Genomic DNA, 18,423 nt, shown 5'->3' with positions numbered 1-18,423 from the left:
GACAAAATAATTTTAGCTGTTACTGAACTCAATGGGATAGACAGTGATGGGCAAGTCAGGATAACATAAGCAAGGGCTATTGCTTTGTCTAGCAATCACCAAAACGTGTGGAACAGAAAGCAATAAATATAACTGAACAAGTTACCAGACAGAAACTAACAGCCCTGTTTATTACTAGGGTGAAAGAAAAGAGAGAAGGCTGGAAGCAAAAGAAGATTACAGCTGCTAACAAAGTTGTGTGGTACAAACAGTGGTAGACTGGAGAGAAGGTAATAAAAGTAAGAGGACTGGAATAAACAGAACATACTATGAAGGAGGACAGAAGAGCCACCAACATTTATAGTGTGGAGAGGGACAGGACAGAAACTGACAAGTTTGCTGTTGCCACAGTCTTTGTTATAATAAATATGGATTAGAGGAAGGAACAGATTATGATGACAATACAGTAAGGTTGTAGAAAGAAAAACTTAAATGATTATAGGTTCAGGACAGATAAACTTAGGTGACAGGAAGAAAGTACAGCTGTCTAAAATATCACTATAACAGCAGAAGTCCTTATCACTGCTGCAGTATTCCTTACCTAAGGGATCTCCTGCCATTGATCACCCAACATCCAGCGAGTATACAAAAGCCTTTAGTTCTTACAAGCATTGTATGTCTCATAAGTATGCTCCCCATGCAAGACATAGGGCATAAAGGTGATGTATGCACCCACTCAGTAGGGTTACCACCTGTCCCACTTTGCGAGAGACAGTCCCTCCTTGGGCAGTTTTGTCCTGCAAAAAAATTGTAAAAATGGCATGTCTTCAGATATTAGGGAAAAATGATTTCCTATATTTTATGTAACAGTTGTATAAAAAAAGAAATTATGTACTCACCATAACATTCCATCTGAGTAGTTCTACTTCATTTGTCTTCAACCTGTGCGTACTGGATCTGAGCCGGCAGTTTCACTAGCATGTGCTCCAAGCACCTCCCCTAACCCATAATACACCTCCACCACCTTCCAACCCCAGATTGAGTTTGCTGACCTTCATACTGATAACCTGACCTGAAAAACACTTCATGACCTACAACTGCAGCCAACAGGCTGTTCATATGATAAGGTCAGGGGGAAGGAGGGAGGGATGGTTGAAGACAAATGAAATAGAACTACTCAGATGGAACGTTATGGTGAGTACTTAACTTCTTTATCTGAAGTAGTTTACTTCATTTGGTCTTCAACCTGTGAGACAGAGTCTCCAGCTACTAAACTCCTGGGTGGCCCTCAAGGAAGGATATTCTGGAGCACCGCGGAACCAAAGGAAGTCAAATCCAATTTGTAATAAGAAATAAAGGTATGAGATGAGGACCAAATAGTTGCACAACAAATATCATCCAATGAGACTCTAGACCAAAAGGCCGCAGAAGTAGCCATGGACCTAGTGGAATGGGCTTTCACCTGACCTGGAGGAGACATGCCTTTGTCCTTATAGACCTGAAGAACGCATGAAGAAATCCACCTAGCAACAGTGACCTTGGAGATTGTGTCCTTCTATAAACCTAACAGCTGATCAGATTTACGGAAGTTTTTGGTCCTGTGTAAATAAAAATGTAACTGTGTATGAACATCCAACAAGTGGAGTTTGTATTCCATTTTGTTAGCAAAGTTAGGAAAGAAGACAGGCAAATTAATAGTTTGATTGATATTAGCTTGTGATGCCACCTTAGGAAGAAAGGATGGATTGGTCCGAAGGGAAACCCTATCTTTGTGGAAAATCATATAAGGAACCTTTAATGGACAAAGCTTGGAGTTCTGAAACCCTTTTAGCAGAAGTGATGGCCACCAGGAATGCTGTTTTCCAAGGTAAGAATATTAGATCTGTGGTTGCAGCAGGTTCAAAAGGCAGAGCAACCAAAGCTTGAAGAACCATAGTATGGTCCCATTGGGGAACAGGATCCTTGACGGGGGGCGCAACAAAAGGCCCTTTGACAAAGGCTTTACACAGTCTGGAGGAGGCTAGTGAGGCAGAATTCTCACCCACATGAAAATGAGAAATGGCAGCCAATTGAACTTTGATAGCAGAAGAACTAGCTCCCTGTTGAAAAATATTGGCTAGGAAATCAAGAATGGCAGAAATAGGAGCCGTGAAGGGGTCTAAACTCCTTTGAGAGGCTCAAAAGGAAAAAACGTTTCCATTTGCTGTGGTAAACCTTCCTGGTTGAAGACTTATGAGCAGCCACCAGAATAGACCTAACTGAAGAAGATACTCCATGAGTCCTAGCGATCATGGGAATTGGAGCAGCCAAGCTGTGAGCTTCAAACTGTCCGGGTTCGGATGAGGAACCCCCAATGGGTGTGAAATCAGATCCTGAATGGGATCCAAGATCCAGGGCAGAACCAGAAGGTGAGACCCAAAGGAAGGGAAACCATACCTGGCGAGGCCAAACCGGGGCCATGAGGATCACTGTGCTCCCCAGTCAACGAGCTTTCTGCAGAAACCTTGAGATAAGAGGTACTGGAGGGTAAGCATACAGAAGACCAGGAGGCCAAGCATGGACTAGAGTATCTCTGGGGGACTCCCTTGGCAGGGGGTGCAGAGCAAAAAAACTTGCTGCACTTAGCGTTGGAAGGAGATGCTAAGAGATCGCAGCAAGGCTGACCCCACTCCAGGAAGATCTGCTTCGCTACTGAAAGATTCAGAGACTACTCGTAAGGCATGAGAATAGTCTGACTTAACCTGTCCGCTAGAATGTTGGACCATCCCGGAATGTGCATTGCTATGAGAAAAAACGACCACTGCCCATTCCCACACTCTCATGGCCTCGCGACAAAGGGGGGTAAAGATCTGGTCCCCCTCGGTTTGTTGATATACCAGACCACCAACATGTTGTCTGATTGAATTGCAATGGTTCCCAGAGGAAGAAAGGCATGAAGGGCCTGCAACGCCAAAAGGACCGCCCTCATCTCTAGAACGTTTATGTGCAAGCTGGTCTCTAAAGGGGACCACAGGCCTTGGACTGTCCTGCCCGAACAATGCCCCCACTTGAGTTTGGAGGCATCTGTGGTCACTGTGGCTTGGACAGGGGCTGAATCAAAGGGTCGTCCCTCCAAGATCTCCAGAGAACACATCCACCACAGAAGGGACGACCGACAGACTCGACTGAGCTGTACTGGATAAGACAATGGAAGTTCCAACAGGGCCCATTGTACAGCTAGTGTCCACTGTAGAATTCTCATATGTAACCAGGCGCATGGAAGCATTATGGTCGCTGCCATTGAACCTAAGGCCCTCAACATTGATTCTGCGGATGGAAGATGAGAATGGTAGATCAGATAGACATGCATCCTCAGGTTTTGTACTCTCTCCAAGGTCAGGAAGATTTTGCACTGTAAGGTGTCTATCCTTGTCCCAATGTAGTGTATCATGTGGACAGGATTTAGAAGGAATTTGGATGTGTTGATTGTTATCCCTAAATGCAGGGCAGGCTTTAAGAAATAATCCTTGGTTTGAGAAAGTAGTCCAGGTATGGGTAGACCTGAATCCCCTTAAGCTTCCCAAAACTTTGGTGAACACCCTGGGGGTTGTGGTGAGACCAAAAGGTAGAGCTTGAAATTGGTAATGACTGACTCCTATCCGGAAGCGGAAGAACCTCCTGGAGCTTCTGTGCATCTTTATGTGATGGTAGGCATCCTGGAGGGGAAGGACCTGCGGTGGTGGTGCTGCGGTAGCGTTGTCGCCTCACAGTAAGACGCTGTCCGGTTCGATTCTCAGCTAGAGCGTCTTCTGCGTGGAGACATGCGTGAATGGGCGTACCTTCATTGAAGGTTGTGTGTCAGGGCTGGTAACTCAGCACGTAAAAATCAACTACCAATCATTAGCGGACTGGAGTTCCGCTGTGGCGACCCCTAACCGGGAAAAGCCGAAAGACACAACAACAACAACAAGGCATCCTGGAGGTCTAACGAGCACATCCAGTCGCTCTCTTGCAGGTATGACATGATGGACTGTAGTATGACCATCCGGAAGTTTTCTTTGGCAACTGACAGGTTCAGGGTAGATAAGTCCAGAATGGGCCTCAAGTCCCCTGGTTTCTTCGGCACCAAAAAGAACCTGGAGTAGAAGCCCGATCCAGACTGATCTGGGGGGACGGTTTCGATGGCTCGTTTTTCTAGCAGCTTGGAAATTTCTTCTGCTGCTGCCTCCCTTTCTGGGTGGTACGCCCAGGAGGTGTTTGGGAGGAGCAACAAAGGGGATAGAGTATCCTCTGGATATGATCTGAAGCACCCAGCGGTCTGATGTTATGGACTCCCATGCCGCCACGTGCAAGGACAATCATCCCCCGACTGCAGTCAGGCAATCCCTCAGGGTTGCTGTTCGGGCCTGTCCGAGAAGAGTTCTCAAGACCCAAAATTCCTCAGACCCCCTCTGCCTCTGGGCCGGCGTCCATTCTGTCTTCCTCTGCCTCTGGGGGAAGAAGAGCCCCGAGTGTCCCGGGAATATTGTGACTTCCAGAACCACATCTTTTGCCCTCGCTGATTCCGGGAAAAGGATCTTTGAGGGTTCAAAATGCAAATTGCGATGGCAGACAGTGTCTTCCCGTCCTTCTCACTCTGGATTAATGTGCCGTCATAAGGGGTGTTGGAAAGGATGCCTTGAAAGGTTCTGAAAACTGACAGTCTGAGCCAGGCGTTGCACCTCATTGACACGCTGGACCCAGCCACCCTAGCCGCTCCTTCAGTGGCATGTAAGAGGAGTTGCATGGACATGTTGGAGACTGCTTTCAAAGTGGCTATCCTCATGGAGAACGAGTCCTTGTCCTCCTGCAACATGGACTTAGGGGGAAACTTAGCCAGCTCCTTGACCAGGTCGCGCTGGAGTCTTATGACGTGGGCCAGGTAGTTCAGCACCCTAATGGAAAAGGTGGCTGAAGCATAAACACGCTTCCTTAAGTGGTCCACCATCCGCAACTCTCAGGAGGATGAACTGAGAAACTCTCTTTCCTTCTTTGTGGCTGCTGCTACTACCATAGCATCCACGGTGGAGCCCTTGTTCCACACTGGCCTGATGGTTGGCTCAAGATCTTATAAGGACGGTTAGGGATTGGTTCCACAGTGTTCAGCTCCTTCCAGGACCACGAGGTGACCAGGTCCATCAGGGGATCTGCGGGAGGGGACATCCAGGAAGTAGATGGGCCTGTGCCAAAAGCCTCCAGGAACACGGATTTGTCAGAAGAAGGCTTGAGGCAGACCAACCTCCCCGCTGGCATAGGATTTCCATGATGTCTCCAAAGAAGACCTCCTCGGAAGTTGACCTGGGGGAACCTCCCCCATCATCCTCGGGAGGTGACCTGGGGGAACCTCCCCCATCATCCAAATCCATATCCTCGGTGAGGGACTCGGGGGGGGGGGGGGGGTGTCCAAGTGCCTCCTCTTACATGTATGCTTGTGAGACACATCTCCGGTGGGGCTCTCTGGGGGGAACTCGCAAGCCACTTGTTCCTCAGGGGGAACAGTCTGGAGCTCCTCGAGCACGGGGTGTCCCTCTGGAAAAAATGATGGGATGCATAAACAGAGCTGAGGGGGTTGGGGCAGAATCGAGGGGATAGTCAAGGGTCTCGATCCAGAGGAGAGAACCCTTTCCACCATGTCGAACGCAGAGGGAGAACGAATCCCCTGGAGTACCAAAACGGAAGCCGCTCTCCCCAGATCCTAAGTGAGAATCGGAGCTGGGCCCAAAGTGGACAGAACTCAGAGGGAGAGAACTTGGCCCGACAAAGCCAGAGCCAATGAAAAAACTTCCGCTCCCTCGGATCCGACACACAAGCTCCGGCTCAGAGAGCCACTCTGATCCGAACTGGTCAGATCCGATGAGCTCCAGGCAGTTGCCAGCGTCGAGGAAACAGATACCATTGGCGCAGACCCCCTGACTAAGGAATCCTCAGACCAGAGTACTCCGAAACCGGTGGACGGATTGAAGAAATTGGTGTGAAAAAGGGAAGCGAGCTCCCCCCTCCAGAGGGAGAGGAGCTGGCAGGACCAATACCCACAGCTTGAAGACCAAATGAAGTAAACTACTTCAGATCAGTTATTCTGTATCTGAAACACCTAAATGTTACAAGAAACAGAATAAGCAACTAAAATGCTACAAGACTAAGCTTTTATTAAGCCAAAAAAGTGAAGTTCTGTCCCTTGTACTGGATGTGGGTATGTTTTGGCCTGCAAAATCTGATGTTTGCACCAGAATTTTCCCACTTTGGGCATTTGAAAAGGTGGCAACCCTACCACTCAGAACTGAAAAAGCCACAGGAGGAACAGAATGCCCCTAGGGTAAAGGATACATGTGCATCCAAAAGAAAAAGGAAGAAAACAAGCCACTTGGCCAGGAGGACAAGAAAGGTACAGAGTAAATGATAGAATGGGGAGTAAGATGAGGGAGCGAATAATGCAACTCTGAAGAAGACATCTACTGTTACGTCAAGATTTTACACAACTGTACTGTGACCTTCCATATCACTGTTACAGTATACTTTACCTTAGGAAGAGTATAAGAGTTCAAGACGAAGCCTGGGAGGAGGAAGGCCCAGAAGAGCCCTCTACAAACCCATGCAGGATAGCCCTGGCAAAAACTGTCCCTGCCTTGGAAAAAACATCTAACTTGTAAAGCTTTGAGAAAGTATGAACAGAGGACCAAGTAGCAGGCTCAAGGATGGAAATGCTACCCAGACCCTTGAGAAAGGTTTGACTATATATCACTGAAGAAGGCATTTTTTGCCGTAACCTGTCTGGTCAATAAAGTCATGTTTTTTCTGTAACCCTCGGGGTTTTCATTATTTTTTCACTTCGATTCACTTTTCTGCTGGCCAACAGTGGTTTTCGTATCCTTGAGAAAGAGCACCAGAGTTGTCAACTGCCCTAGTAAAATGCTCTTTTACCAATATGGAAAGACAATTTCCATGAAAGGAGTATCAAAAAGAAATGGCCTTAGAAAACCAGGAGGAAATGGCTTGCTTAGAGATGGAGAAACCCAAAGGGCGGGAGTGAAAGGAAACAAAGTTGCTTAGATTTGCAAATAACTTTAGTTGTATACAAATATCAGAGTTACCTATGTAAATCCAACTTGTGATGAACGTTCTCACTGGCAGACTGTGGAGAAGGAAAAAAGGAATGAAGATCAATAGACTGATTAATGGACAACTCATTGACCATCTTGGACATCAAATCAATAGTATGAAGAGACACCTTGTCTTTGTGGAAAAGTAAAGTACAGTTGTGTACCTACCATAAATGTAGATGTTCGAGTGTATTCACTGCTGCAGTCATTACACTTGGGTTATCCTGCTGGCAGGTGACCCGCAGACGGCCCGAGTTCCAAAGTCTTGGTCCGGCGTCGGTTATTGTCGCTTCTTCCCTGACGTCAGTGCGCCAGGGGTATACAAGATGCAACCGACGCCATTTTCTTCAGTGTTTCTTGCCCCAGATGTCAGGTGCCCCCCAAATAGGCAAGCAATACATATCGCTAATAAAGACATACAGAAAAATATAAACAATACCTTCAGCTACAAGCAAATACACCACAAAGGTTGTATAGAATAGAAAGGTATAGAAAAGTCCCAGCAAAGAAAGTGGGGGTGGAGGGTGGGTAACCTAGACTGCAACAGTAAATACACTCTAACATCTACATTTATGGTAGGTACACAACTGTACTATGTTCGTGTTTCACTGTTGCAGTCATTACACTTGGGTAGAATCCCAAAGCTGAGGTAGGGTGGCTGGGTCTAAATAGGATTAGGAGTGGCTATTAGGCCCTGCAGAACTGCCGTGGCAAAGCCTGCTCTTGATTTAGAGTAAAGAGGCAAGTGGTAATGCTTGGTAAAAGTGTGCACTGAACTCCAAGTTGCAGCTTCCAAAATGTCCTTGGTTGGTACTCCTCTGAGGAAGGCTGCTGACGTGGCAGCTGACCTGGTAGAGTGTGGTCTAATGTTGTTAGGCACTGGCTTTCCATGTTGTGCATAGCAGAAGCGAATACAGTGTCCTATCCACTTAGGAATAGTCTGCTTTGCGATAGCCTTTCCTTGTGCTCCTGCAACATAAGCTACAAACAGTTGCTCAGTTTTTCTGAATGCTTTTGTTTTATCCAAGTAGAAGCGTAACTGCCTGTGTATGTCCAAAGTGTGCAGAAGTCTCTCCCCTTTATTCTGGGGATTTGGATAGAATGTTGGCAGATGAATGGTTTGGTTAAGAGCCACACTGGATACCACCTTTGGCATAAATATTGGGTTAGTCCTTAGAGAAACCCTGTCTTGATGAAAAATGATAAAAGGTTCCACTGCCATTAAAGCATGTAGCTCTGAGACTCTTCGTGCAGAAGTTATTGCTAGGAGCAGAGCAGTTTTCCATGATAAGAATTTTATATCAGCTGTATTGGCTGGCTCAAAGGGAGGCAAAGTGAGTTTCTCCACGACAAAAGTTGAGGTCCCAAGTAGGTGCCGGTGGTCTCGGGGGGGGGGGGGGGTCTTATGTTTTTAGCCCCTCTGAGGTACTGTCTTAATAGTGGATGAGAGAAAGAAAATAGGAGGTTCCGTGGTATAATGAGCTGAAATGGCGGAGGCATGGATCTTAATAGATGAAAAGGATAGGCCTTTGTCCAACATCTCAGTTAGGTATTGTAAAACCTGAGGGATATTTGGTACAAGTGGGTCAAAGCCTTGTGCCTGGTTCCAGTGGCAGAATCTCTTCCATTTGTCTGCATAAGATTTCCTGGTGCTGGGCCTCCTGGCCTCCAGAAGGATATCCATAACAGCTTTAGAGAGAGGTGTGGTCTGACTGTCTATGGTATCTGCCATGCAGCCAGATTTAAGGTTCTGAGTTGGCTGTGCAGGATCTGATTGTTTTGTTGAGTCAGAAGTTGAGGGATTTGAGATAAAGTCCAGGCTGGGCCTTGAGCCAAGTTCTTTAAGATTGGGTACCAGTGCTGGCGTGGCCAGTCTGGGGCAATCAATATAATTTTTGGCCTCTTTTGTCTGACTTTTAGGAGCACCTTGGAGAGGAGAGGCAGTGGTGGGAAGGCATAAACTTTTAGGTTTCTCCAGCTGACAGAGTGCATCCACTTTCCATGCTTGTGTGTGATAAGTCCTTGTGCAAAATTTTTGAAGTTGGCAGTTGAGAGTGGAGGCAAAAAGATCTATGTACGGGCATCCACATTTCTTTATTATCATGTTGAACACCTGTGGATTTAGTTTCCACTCGTGAGGATCCATGAGATTTCTGCTTAGATAGTCTGCCAGAGTATTTTTCTTTCCTGGCAGGAATTGTGCTTGCAGATTAACTTGATAGGTCAGTGCTGTGTTCCACAAAGTCATAGCTTGTCTGCAAAGGGGGTATGAGTGCGTGCCCTCTTGCTTGTTTATGTACCACATTACTGTGGTGTTGTCCATCTTTAGTAGCAGTTGCCCTGGATGCAGTAAGTCCTTGAAAGCTGTCGGGGCATTCTGTACAGCTAGCATCTCTTTTTGATTGATGTGAAGATGCATTTGTTCTGCGGACCACTTGCCCTGAATACATTTTCCTGCCATGTGCGCCCCCCAGGCATAATCCGATGCATCTGTTGTCAGTGTTTGCCTGGCTGTGGGTAAAGTGAAAGGCTGTCCCTTGTTGTGGTGACATGCCAGTGCCCACCATCGAAACTCCTGTTGCAGGCAGGGAATAATAGTTATTGTTGCTTCCAGGCTGTGGCAATGTTGAGTCCAAACATTTTTTAGATACCATTGTAACTTCCTCATATGCAGTTTTGCATATGGAATTAGTAGGATGCAGGATGCCATGAACCCCAAAGCCTGCAGAATTTTTCTTGCAGGTAGCTGGGTTTTTGTTGCCATCATTTGAAAGCAATTTGTCAGTTGCCTTTGCTTGTCTGGCGTGAGATAAGCCATCTGGGTAGTTGTATTCAAGCTTGCACCCAGGAATATCTCTTGAGAGGGCACTAGTTCTGATTTCTTTTCGTTTACTGTGTACCCTAGGCCAACTAGTAATCTTTTTACAAATGCCAGATGCTTTAGAAGAATGTCCTTGCTCTCTGCTTGAATAAGGCAGTTGTCCAAATAGGGATATATTTGAATTCCTTTTTGTCTGCAAAATGCAATTACTGGTGCCAGGCATTTTGTGAAGACCCTGGGCAAGTAGATAAGCCAAAGGGCAGTGCAGAGAATTGGTAATGCATTGTGCCAGCTATGAATCTGAGGTATCTTCTGCAATTTTGTCTGATTGGGACATGCAGATATGCCTCTGAGGTCCAAAGTAACAAGCCAAGCCTTTTCGCCCAGCATGGGTAGAAGTCACTGCAGTGTCAACATCTTGAATTTTGGAACATCCAGGAAAGTGTTTAGAATAGACAGATCCAGAATGGGTCTCCAGGCTTTGTCCTTTCTGAGAACCAAGAAAAGTCTTGAGTAAAAACCTTGTCCCTGTTCTTGCTGAGGTACTTTTTGAATAGCTCTCATTCATGTCCATGAGAGCTGTAATCTGTTTTTGTGCCTCTGCCCATTGGTTTTGTGGCAGGTCTGGCATTCCTTTTGACCTTGGAAAAGTGTGAAAGTGGAACCTGTAGCCCTGAGAGGCAATATTCAGTACCCATTTGTCCTGGGTGATAATGTGCCAATTTTGTGAGAAGTGCTAGCTTTCCCCCTAAAGGTGCTGCCAAGAGATAAGTGCTTGGCTTTTGAAAGGGGAAGTCATTGGGACTGTTTCCTGTAAGGTTGTGACTTGTCTTCTCCTCCCTTGGGGGTAGAAGCACCCCATTGTCTAGGGCTGTACGAGCCTTGGGGCCGAGATCTGCCTCTTGGGCGTCTGTATCTGCCTCTGAGGCCTGTCTGACACAGGAAAGGACCAATTTTTAGAAGGCCAATTTCTGCTAAATCTTGGAGGCTGTACCTGTAAGAAATCCTTTACTGTCTGCATAGATTTTGCCTTATCCTCCATTTTCTTTAACACCTCTTCTGCCTTAACACCAAACAAGGTATCATGCTGTAAAGGAGCATCCAGTAATTTAGCTTTAACATGATCAGGTAAACTTTGTTCTTTAAGCCAGGCATGCCTTCGAATGACAGATCCTGTAACTGCGGCTCTACAAGAAGCCTCTAATGAATCAAAACCACATTGCAGAGTGTTTTCCCACTTTTCAGCAGCATGCAATAAATCCTGCATTTCCTTATTGTCAGGACATTCTGAACTTGCAAACATTTTCTGTTTTAACAAAGACATTAAATATTGTTGGTATTTCAGCATATGAAACTGGCAGTTCAAAGCCCTTACTGCTAAAGTTGCAGAAGTGTAAACTTTTTTCCCCCATCTATCCAGTGCTCTGGAATCCCTGTCAGAGGGGACTGGGTTTTTTTGCAGTGGAAGCCTTTACCCCTTTGGGACCCTGAGAAATAGTTTTTGGGTCAGCAGCAGGGTTTTTATAAAGAAATATGTAAGAGTCTGGGACCCTATAGTACCTGTCTGGCTTGACTGGTGCTGGGGGTAGAGAATCAGGAGACAAACTAGATTCAGAAAATACATCATCAACAGTATTTAACACAGGGGGAATAGCAAGAGGCCTGTGCTGAGGTAATAAAAGAAAATCTCTCAGCCTTCTCTTTGATTCTGAATAATCCTGGCTTTCCCAATGGAAATTCTCCCTCATGGTGTACAAGGTTTCCCCAAAGAGTAATCCTCAGGAGGAGAGGCTGAAGGAATAGACTCTTCAGCATCAGAATCCTTATAGGGAGGAAGAGAGTATCCCTGGTCTGAAGAGGAATCAGAGGAAAAAGAAACCTGGTCAGAGGATTCATAGTCTGTATCCTGCCTAGGCCTTTTATCAGGAGGGGGATGGAAACCCCTGATCAAAGTAATTAAGTCTTAGGCCATTCTGAGCATCTGTTTCTTAGGCATGGATGACTGTCCAGGAGAATGCTGTACTTGTTTCTTTGTCTGTAATGATGCTTTAGACTTTGCTTTAGCTGCTGTAGTGGACTTGATAGTAAGCTGTGTAGGTCTGAAAACACCCTCAGAAGCCGATGCCTGCTCAGCGGCTCTGGACCCATCTGAGGGAACAGTTTCCATAGGCCCAATACCTTGAGTTTCCAGAGGCCTAGATGTCTCCACGTGGGAGTCGGAGGCGGCCTGTGGCTCTGAGGCAGCGGGAAGTCAGGGGCTGTGAAAGCGCCTCACTGAGCACCGGCGAATCGGTGACTGGCCTGGAAGAGACTTTGTCGTCTATTTTGGGTCTCGGATGCCTGTCCTTTTCCTTGTCTTTGCGCTTTTTATGAATTCCGGTCGTCGGTTTCCGACGGCATTATGTAATTAAACCTACGGCCAAAGTAATGCAATGCAAAATCAAATCAACGCTTAATAGTGCGTTTGTTGAATCTAGCACAAAACCTAGTGACGTCGTGACAGGGCCTAGGCAAGGAATACAGTAAGAGTGAAAATCCTTATGAGGTATTTGCTTCCCACAAGAACTACAATTGTTAACTTATACTGACATCGGTCTGGAGCAACTTGTGTTTGTGCAGGTCGACTAACTCGTTGAATTTGTTCCTTATTACTAAAATAAGGTTTAGCCCTACCTGCCCTTAGGTAGGGCTAAACCTTATTTTAGTAATAAGGAACAAATTCAACGAGTTAGTCGACCTGCACAAACACAAGTATCAGTAATGTTGTCCTATACAGAAGATGTGAATAGAGTAAAGGAGATGGTCAAGAACAATTGGCATATTTTGGCCACTGATGAACGAACATCTGAAATAGTAGGGGTACAACCCCTTTTTATGTATAAAAATAAGAAGAATTTACAACAGTCCTTATGCTATCCTAGACTGTATACACAAGTTTTGATATGCCTAAAGGTACGCATAAATGTGGACATTGTGCACAGTGTCAATTTGTGGATGAATCCTTATTTTTTAGGCATCCTGAAACGGGATACCTTTGGCAATTGAGAGCAGCAGCAGACTATCAGACTAAACATGTGGTTTATGTGGCACACTGTGTAGCATGTTTTAAGTTCTACATTGCAAAAACTAATAGACATTTAGGTGAATGGATTAGGGACCATATGTATTGTACTACTAAGAAATATGATTATAGTGCATTAGCTAAGCACACTATGTTGATGGGTGAGGATCACAGATTTTTATTTCAAGTTTTGTATGTATTAAGGGAGAATGGTACGATGGGGGATAAGACAAATATAGTTGAAATGGTAGAGCTGCAGTGGATTCTTAGATTGGGTGCCCGTAGCGGGCACAGACTTAATGACAGTGTTCCACTTAAACCGGTTTTGAAATCCAGAAGACTACAAAAGAAAAAGGGTGCGAGTTCATGTGGGGCAGATGGGATAGAACATAATGCATAGAGATAGATTTCCTATGCATATATATATATATATATATATATATATGCATATATATATATATATATATATATATATATATATATACACACACACACACACACACACACACACACACATACATATATGTGCATATATGTAAATGTATTTACATGTGTATATGTATGAGGAACTTTTAACCTTTAATATGTATATTTTAGGAATGAAATGTAATCTGAATGTTACTAAATACATGTGGTTTTATTGCTTTCTTGCTTTTCAAATGTAGTATTCCTTTAAGGGTTAATTGGTTAGTTTTGGAGGGCTTTTTTTAGAGAAATGAATGGATGTAAGGTGTATATGCTACTATTTAAATAGATTCTGGTTTAGTGATGGTTGTCTGATGAAGCAATTTTTATTGCGAAAGCGCTTACGAATAAATTAACTGTTTTTATTGATTTAATGACTGTAGATTTCGTTTTTTGGATGGTCTCCTTTTCCTCTGCACAAGGGATCTTTTATTTCTTCACTTCGTTTGTTTTACTACTGGGGTTTGTTTCATCAATCTCAGATCAGTCAATATTTTTTCAGCACCACAAAATTCTCAGTTACAAAAACAATTTGTACCTGGTCAAGCCCATAACGAGAGCATTAACTAACACTTTAAACTGTTCGTTTAGCGCACACACCCTACATATGTCCGCTATTCCTCCTATTTTTATACATTTCCCTCTTGCCCCCCCCCCCCCCCTTCCCATTCTTACACACACCAACTAATCAAAAAACACTCATTTCTACTGGTGGTGTAGTTCTTGTCCCACCTTTCAAATACATAATAGTTGACTGTCAACTCTTAAACACGTCCATTTTACACAGCATTTCTTCTTGCAATTTGCACGATTAACTGAAAAAAGGTCTCTGGTGATCAGTTCAGTTACCTACACAACAAATGAGTGAACTAAAAAAAGCTAAGCAGCACATTTTAGGACTATAACCTCTGCTGCAAATTATCTTTCCTTTTAGCTAGAGATTACCCTAGTCTTCTAATGAGGCTGTGACACTTCAGCTAAAAAAATGCAGCATTCATTTCTTGCATTTAGAATGAGCAAGTCCAAGACAAGCAGACTTTCCTCAACCAATCCCAACCACAATTTAAAATTCAATAAGCTGTATTTGCACATGTTCCATTAATATTCCAAAATTGCCAATTAGGAGCGCAAATGTCAGACATTTTACACTATATTTTTTAAACATTGTTCAAAAACTCTAAAGCAACACTTGTATCAAATCACACTTACGAGTCAACAGCCATGATCTATGAACAATATCAAACCTTTACAACATCTACAAGAGTACATTTAAATAATTACCTGTCCATAGTCAATTTCAATAGGGTAGAACTTGTTTGGATATTTATTGAAATTTTTTGAATGCCAGGAGTTTCCAGTTTTCTCTTCATAAAGATCCAAAAACTGATCAATTGCTGATTCTTTGGAAGATGCAGACTCTAATTTGTTGCCTCCGATCTGGGTACCAACACGACCCCAAGATCTAAAAACCCAGTACCTAGACAAACAAAAACAATAACAATCTCAAACAGATGGCAAGTTCCTCTGCAGGACAAATTCATTTTCATATTTGACACATTCATGCAAAAATAACATCTTTTTACTTAATGTGTCAATCTACTACTTAAAGGTAATGTAGAGCCTAACACACCAATTTAATAGCAGTTGTGTACTTCAGACAATTAATGAACTATTTAGTCTCCACATTAATTTTCCCCACATTAAGTGTTGCCTTCTGAAGTTTCTGCCAGGTATTTGTGGCCCAGCTAAGAAGTTAGTTTTGAGACCGTTTACTTTCCCCTTATAGACCACATTTATGACAGTCTACTCTTCTAGAGCAGAAGTGATACAGAACTCCCTCCCTAAATTTTTAAGGGAAGTTGGTACTGTCAAAAGTTCCTGACAGACAAGTGGTACAGAAAGTTGTGTTTATACACCTGCTTTAACTGTTGACAACTGTTAAATGGCTCCTAGAAGCCTTGAGTTTGAATGTCTTCTACAGTGAGCAAGTTCCTGCTTTTAGGGACTAACATTCCATAACATTACAAACTATACAATTACACCCATCCCCCCAGTGGTGTCAGGTCACCCTATCCATTAGCAACTGCCTTCCTGCAAATCAAGAAACAATGATTATTTAAAGCTCCCACTGATAACAGACAGGTTTATTCATACACAATTTGTGTGTATGCAAAATGGATTTCAAGAAATTTACAGCAAAAGTGAAGCATTATTTGAAGAGTTTATTAGAAATGGACCCTCTCTGCCTGCCTAGTAGGAAATCTACAAAGAGTTGGAAACTTTGTCTAAAATACTCTGTTATGTTTAGGTACAAATCTTCATATCTATGCACATCCAGATTTGTGCAAAATTCTTCTACTGTGCTTCCATGATCATTTTCAGCACAAATGAAACACTGATCCAAAGGGCCACCCTGTCTCAAAGATCATACAAGGCCCTCCTGCCCATAAGAGACTACAATTATGAGGTTATTCTAGCGGAGACGATGGCTATAACGAAGATGATTTTTAGGAAAGGGACTTCAAAGTAGTTGAGGTTGATGGTTCAGAATGAGGTGGGGGAATGAGGGTACGTTCTTCCAAGACAAAATTTAGGTCCCATGGATGAGGCACCTGCTTCCTTGCTGCCCTAAAATGAATGACCCCCATTTAAATAAATGCTGAAAGGGGAGTTACAGCAACCCCAAAATCAGCTGTAATTGTTAAGTATAATGAAACTAAACAGACAGGTACCAAAACAAATAAAGAAAGGCACTTCTCAAATATTATAAAAAGGCAAAGGACAAATGGTAGACCATAGCTGTCTTGGGCTTAAAGCTATTCCAGTTTACACCAAGCTGAAAAATCTGATATACTTTGAGAATAAGACATTTTTCTACCATTAAAGCATTCAACATCCGGAAACATATTTTACATCATTCTTCATCCAAATCACAACTGATTACTAACAATTCAATGCACGTCAACAACATATAAACAAATGCATCTACTGCCTTTGTAAGTGCATATACTCTGTCACATATCAATCCATTATATCTAAACTAACTTAAAATACAAACTAAAACTAACACTATATACACATTTCTGCCTTGGATTTACAAATCTCTGTACATCTGCCTGCAAGTTATCACCCCACTGCAAAATAAGCAGACCAATATTAATTTCAATTCAATAATCATATTATCCAAAAGTTTATAATGTAATTCTATCAATTCTCGACATAAATTTCCATGGCAACCATTTGGTCACACAATATTTTTTGTTGCCAAAAGACTGTCCCTATGGTCCACCTCATCCATTAACTGAACCATATTTCCAGGTGTAAATATTAAAGCCGAAGTCCATTTCTGTAAAATTTTCACTGCTACTAAAGTATCAAGAATACCACTCATCATAGCCTAAATACAAACAGTTTAGTCAGCTGTATTGTTTAAATTTCAAATGACCCTTCTAAGTCATCTTTAAAGGTATTTAAACATGTATATGACCAGAATGTCTGTTCCCACATCCAACAAAGTGAATCTACACTTGATAACGTACTCCACAATCTTTGCGGGGTATAAAAGTGCTTGGGGACACACTTCCACTCAAATTCTAAACCACAATGACTCTGTGGCATATCCGATCATATGCATTAATTTCCACAGTACCTCAAATATCACCTTAAAACTAACCAGAGCAGACTCCCCTAATAACTTCCAACACCTCTTAATTTATACCTCTTTACAGCTTTGCCAATCAGGTCCATATTAATCGGTAATCACTTACTTCCAACAATGAAACTATTTTAGGTGTTTCCCATTCAACAGCTTCCTCAAACCCATTAGTTCTAACTGTACTAAGCAGCACAACATATTCAATCCATGAAAGAAAACTGGCAATACAGGTCTTCTCTTTATTTGCTGCCACGATCCTAATAAATTAGTTTATTCTTACTGTTCTTCCGGTTATGTACACACATTTCCTCTGGGATATCAAGATCTGCTTAAGGTCTCCTTTTTAAAAGGAGAAACACCTTTATTAAACAACCACTTACGACACAGGCAATCATACATTTATATAAATGAAGACAAACAGCACCGACACAATCCTAGTTGCAAGCATTTCACAAACCATACTGACACACTTCCAGTTGCAATCTACTCAATCATTCTCAGTCAAACATTACATAGCTCATTTAAGTCCTGCCTTCTTTTAAACCTCATTCCTCACCTGTATGCACAGTGCCCACAATTCCCATTTTTCCTATGTAATTTGCTTCTACCCTTTTCTAAAGTTCTCACTTCTAGTTGCTTATGTCTTACTATATTCATAACTTTAGTACAGGTGGTTTAGATTCTGATTTCCATTTTCTAGTAATGTTTTTTTTGGCAGCCACTACAATTAAGACACAGCAAGGCCTTACCATGTCTAGGCAATTCCGATTCTGTATAACAGCTCAGAAAAATCATCTCCCTCGTCACTCCAATCTGCCCACCCAACATCTCCAAGTCCACCAACTTGCCGCAGTCACAGAAAATGTTTCCAATTACCACTTTCTTCCTTGAAACACCTCCAACATTTGCTGTCTACAAAATCCATTTAAGGTCTCTTCTTAACTCTGTAGACAATATTGCTCATCACATGTGACAGCTCTGTTCTATATTCTTAGCACATTCAGAGGTACAGCTTTCAAACCTATGCAAACTCTCTCATTAATTTAACCAATCTTTTCCACTCACTGCTGCATTTCATTAGTAACATTTTTAACTGAACCATATCAAAATGCATATCAGGATCAAGGATATTCTATTTGCCCAGCTGCTTTGTACATGGTTGGGGAGCCTGTTCCATGGACGGGGTAGTCTCTAGGATACATACAGTGGATATAAAAATTGTACACACCCATGTTAAAATGCCAGGTTTTTGCGTTATAAAAAAAATGAGACCACAATAAATCATTTCAAAACTTTTCCCACCTTTAATGTGATCTAATAACCTGTA

At 43.0% G+C, this 18,423-nt stretch overlaps 1 protein-coding gene across 1 annotated transcript in view; it reads right to left on the bottom strand.

Annotated features, from left to right (window-relative positions):
* PARP1 (poly(ADP-ribose) polymerase 1) overlaps positions 1–18,423 on the bottom strand; it is a 2,301,307-nt gene that overhangs the window by 1,149,029 nt on the left and 1,133,855 nt on the right. The window contains exon 16 of the mRNA XM_044060208.1: positions 14,723–14,918. Within this exon, the coding sequence (XP_043916143.1) occupies positions 14,723–14,918 (196 nt within the window). The remainder of the gene's footprint in view (positions 1–14,722; positions 14,919–18,423) is intronic.

This window comes from Protopterus annectens, chromosome 1.part2, assembly GCF_019279795.1.
Source record: "Protopterus annectens isolate FY-2018-M chromosome 1.part2, PAN1.0, whole genome shotgun sequence".
NCBI lineage: Eukaryota > Metazoa > Chordata > Ceratodontiformes > Protopteridae > Protopterus > Protopterus annectens.
This window is presented reverse-complemented; position numbering and strand designations above follow the sequence as displayed.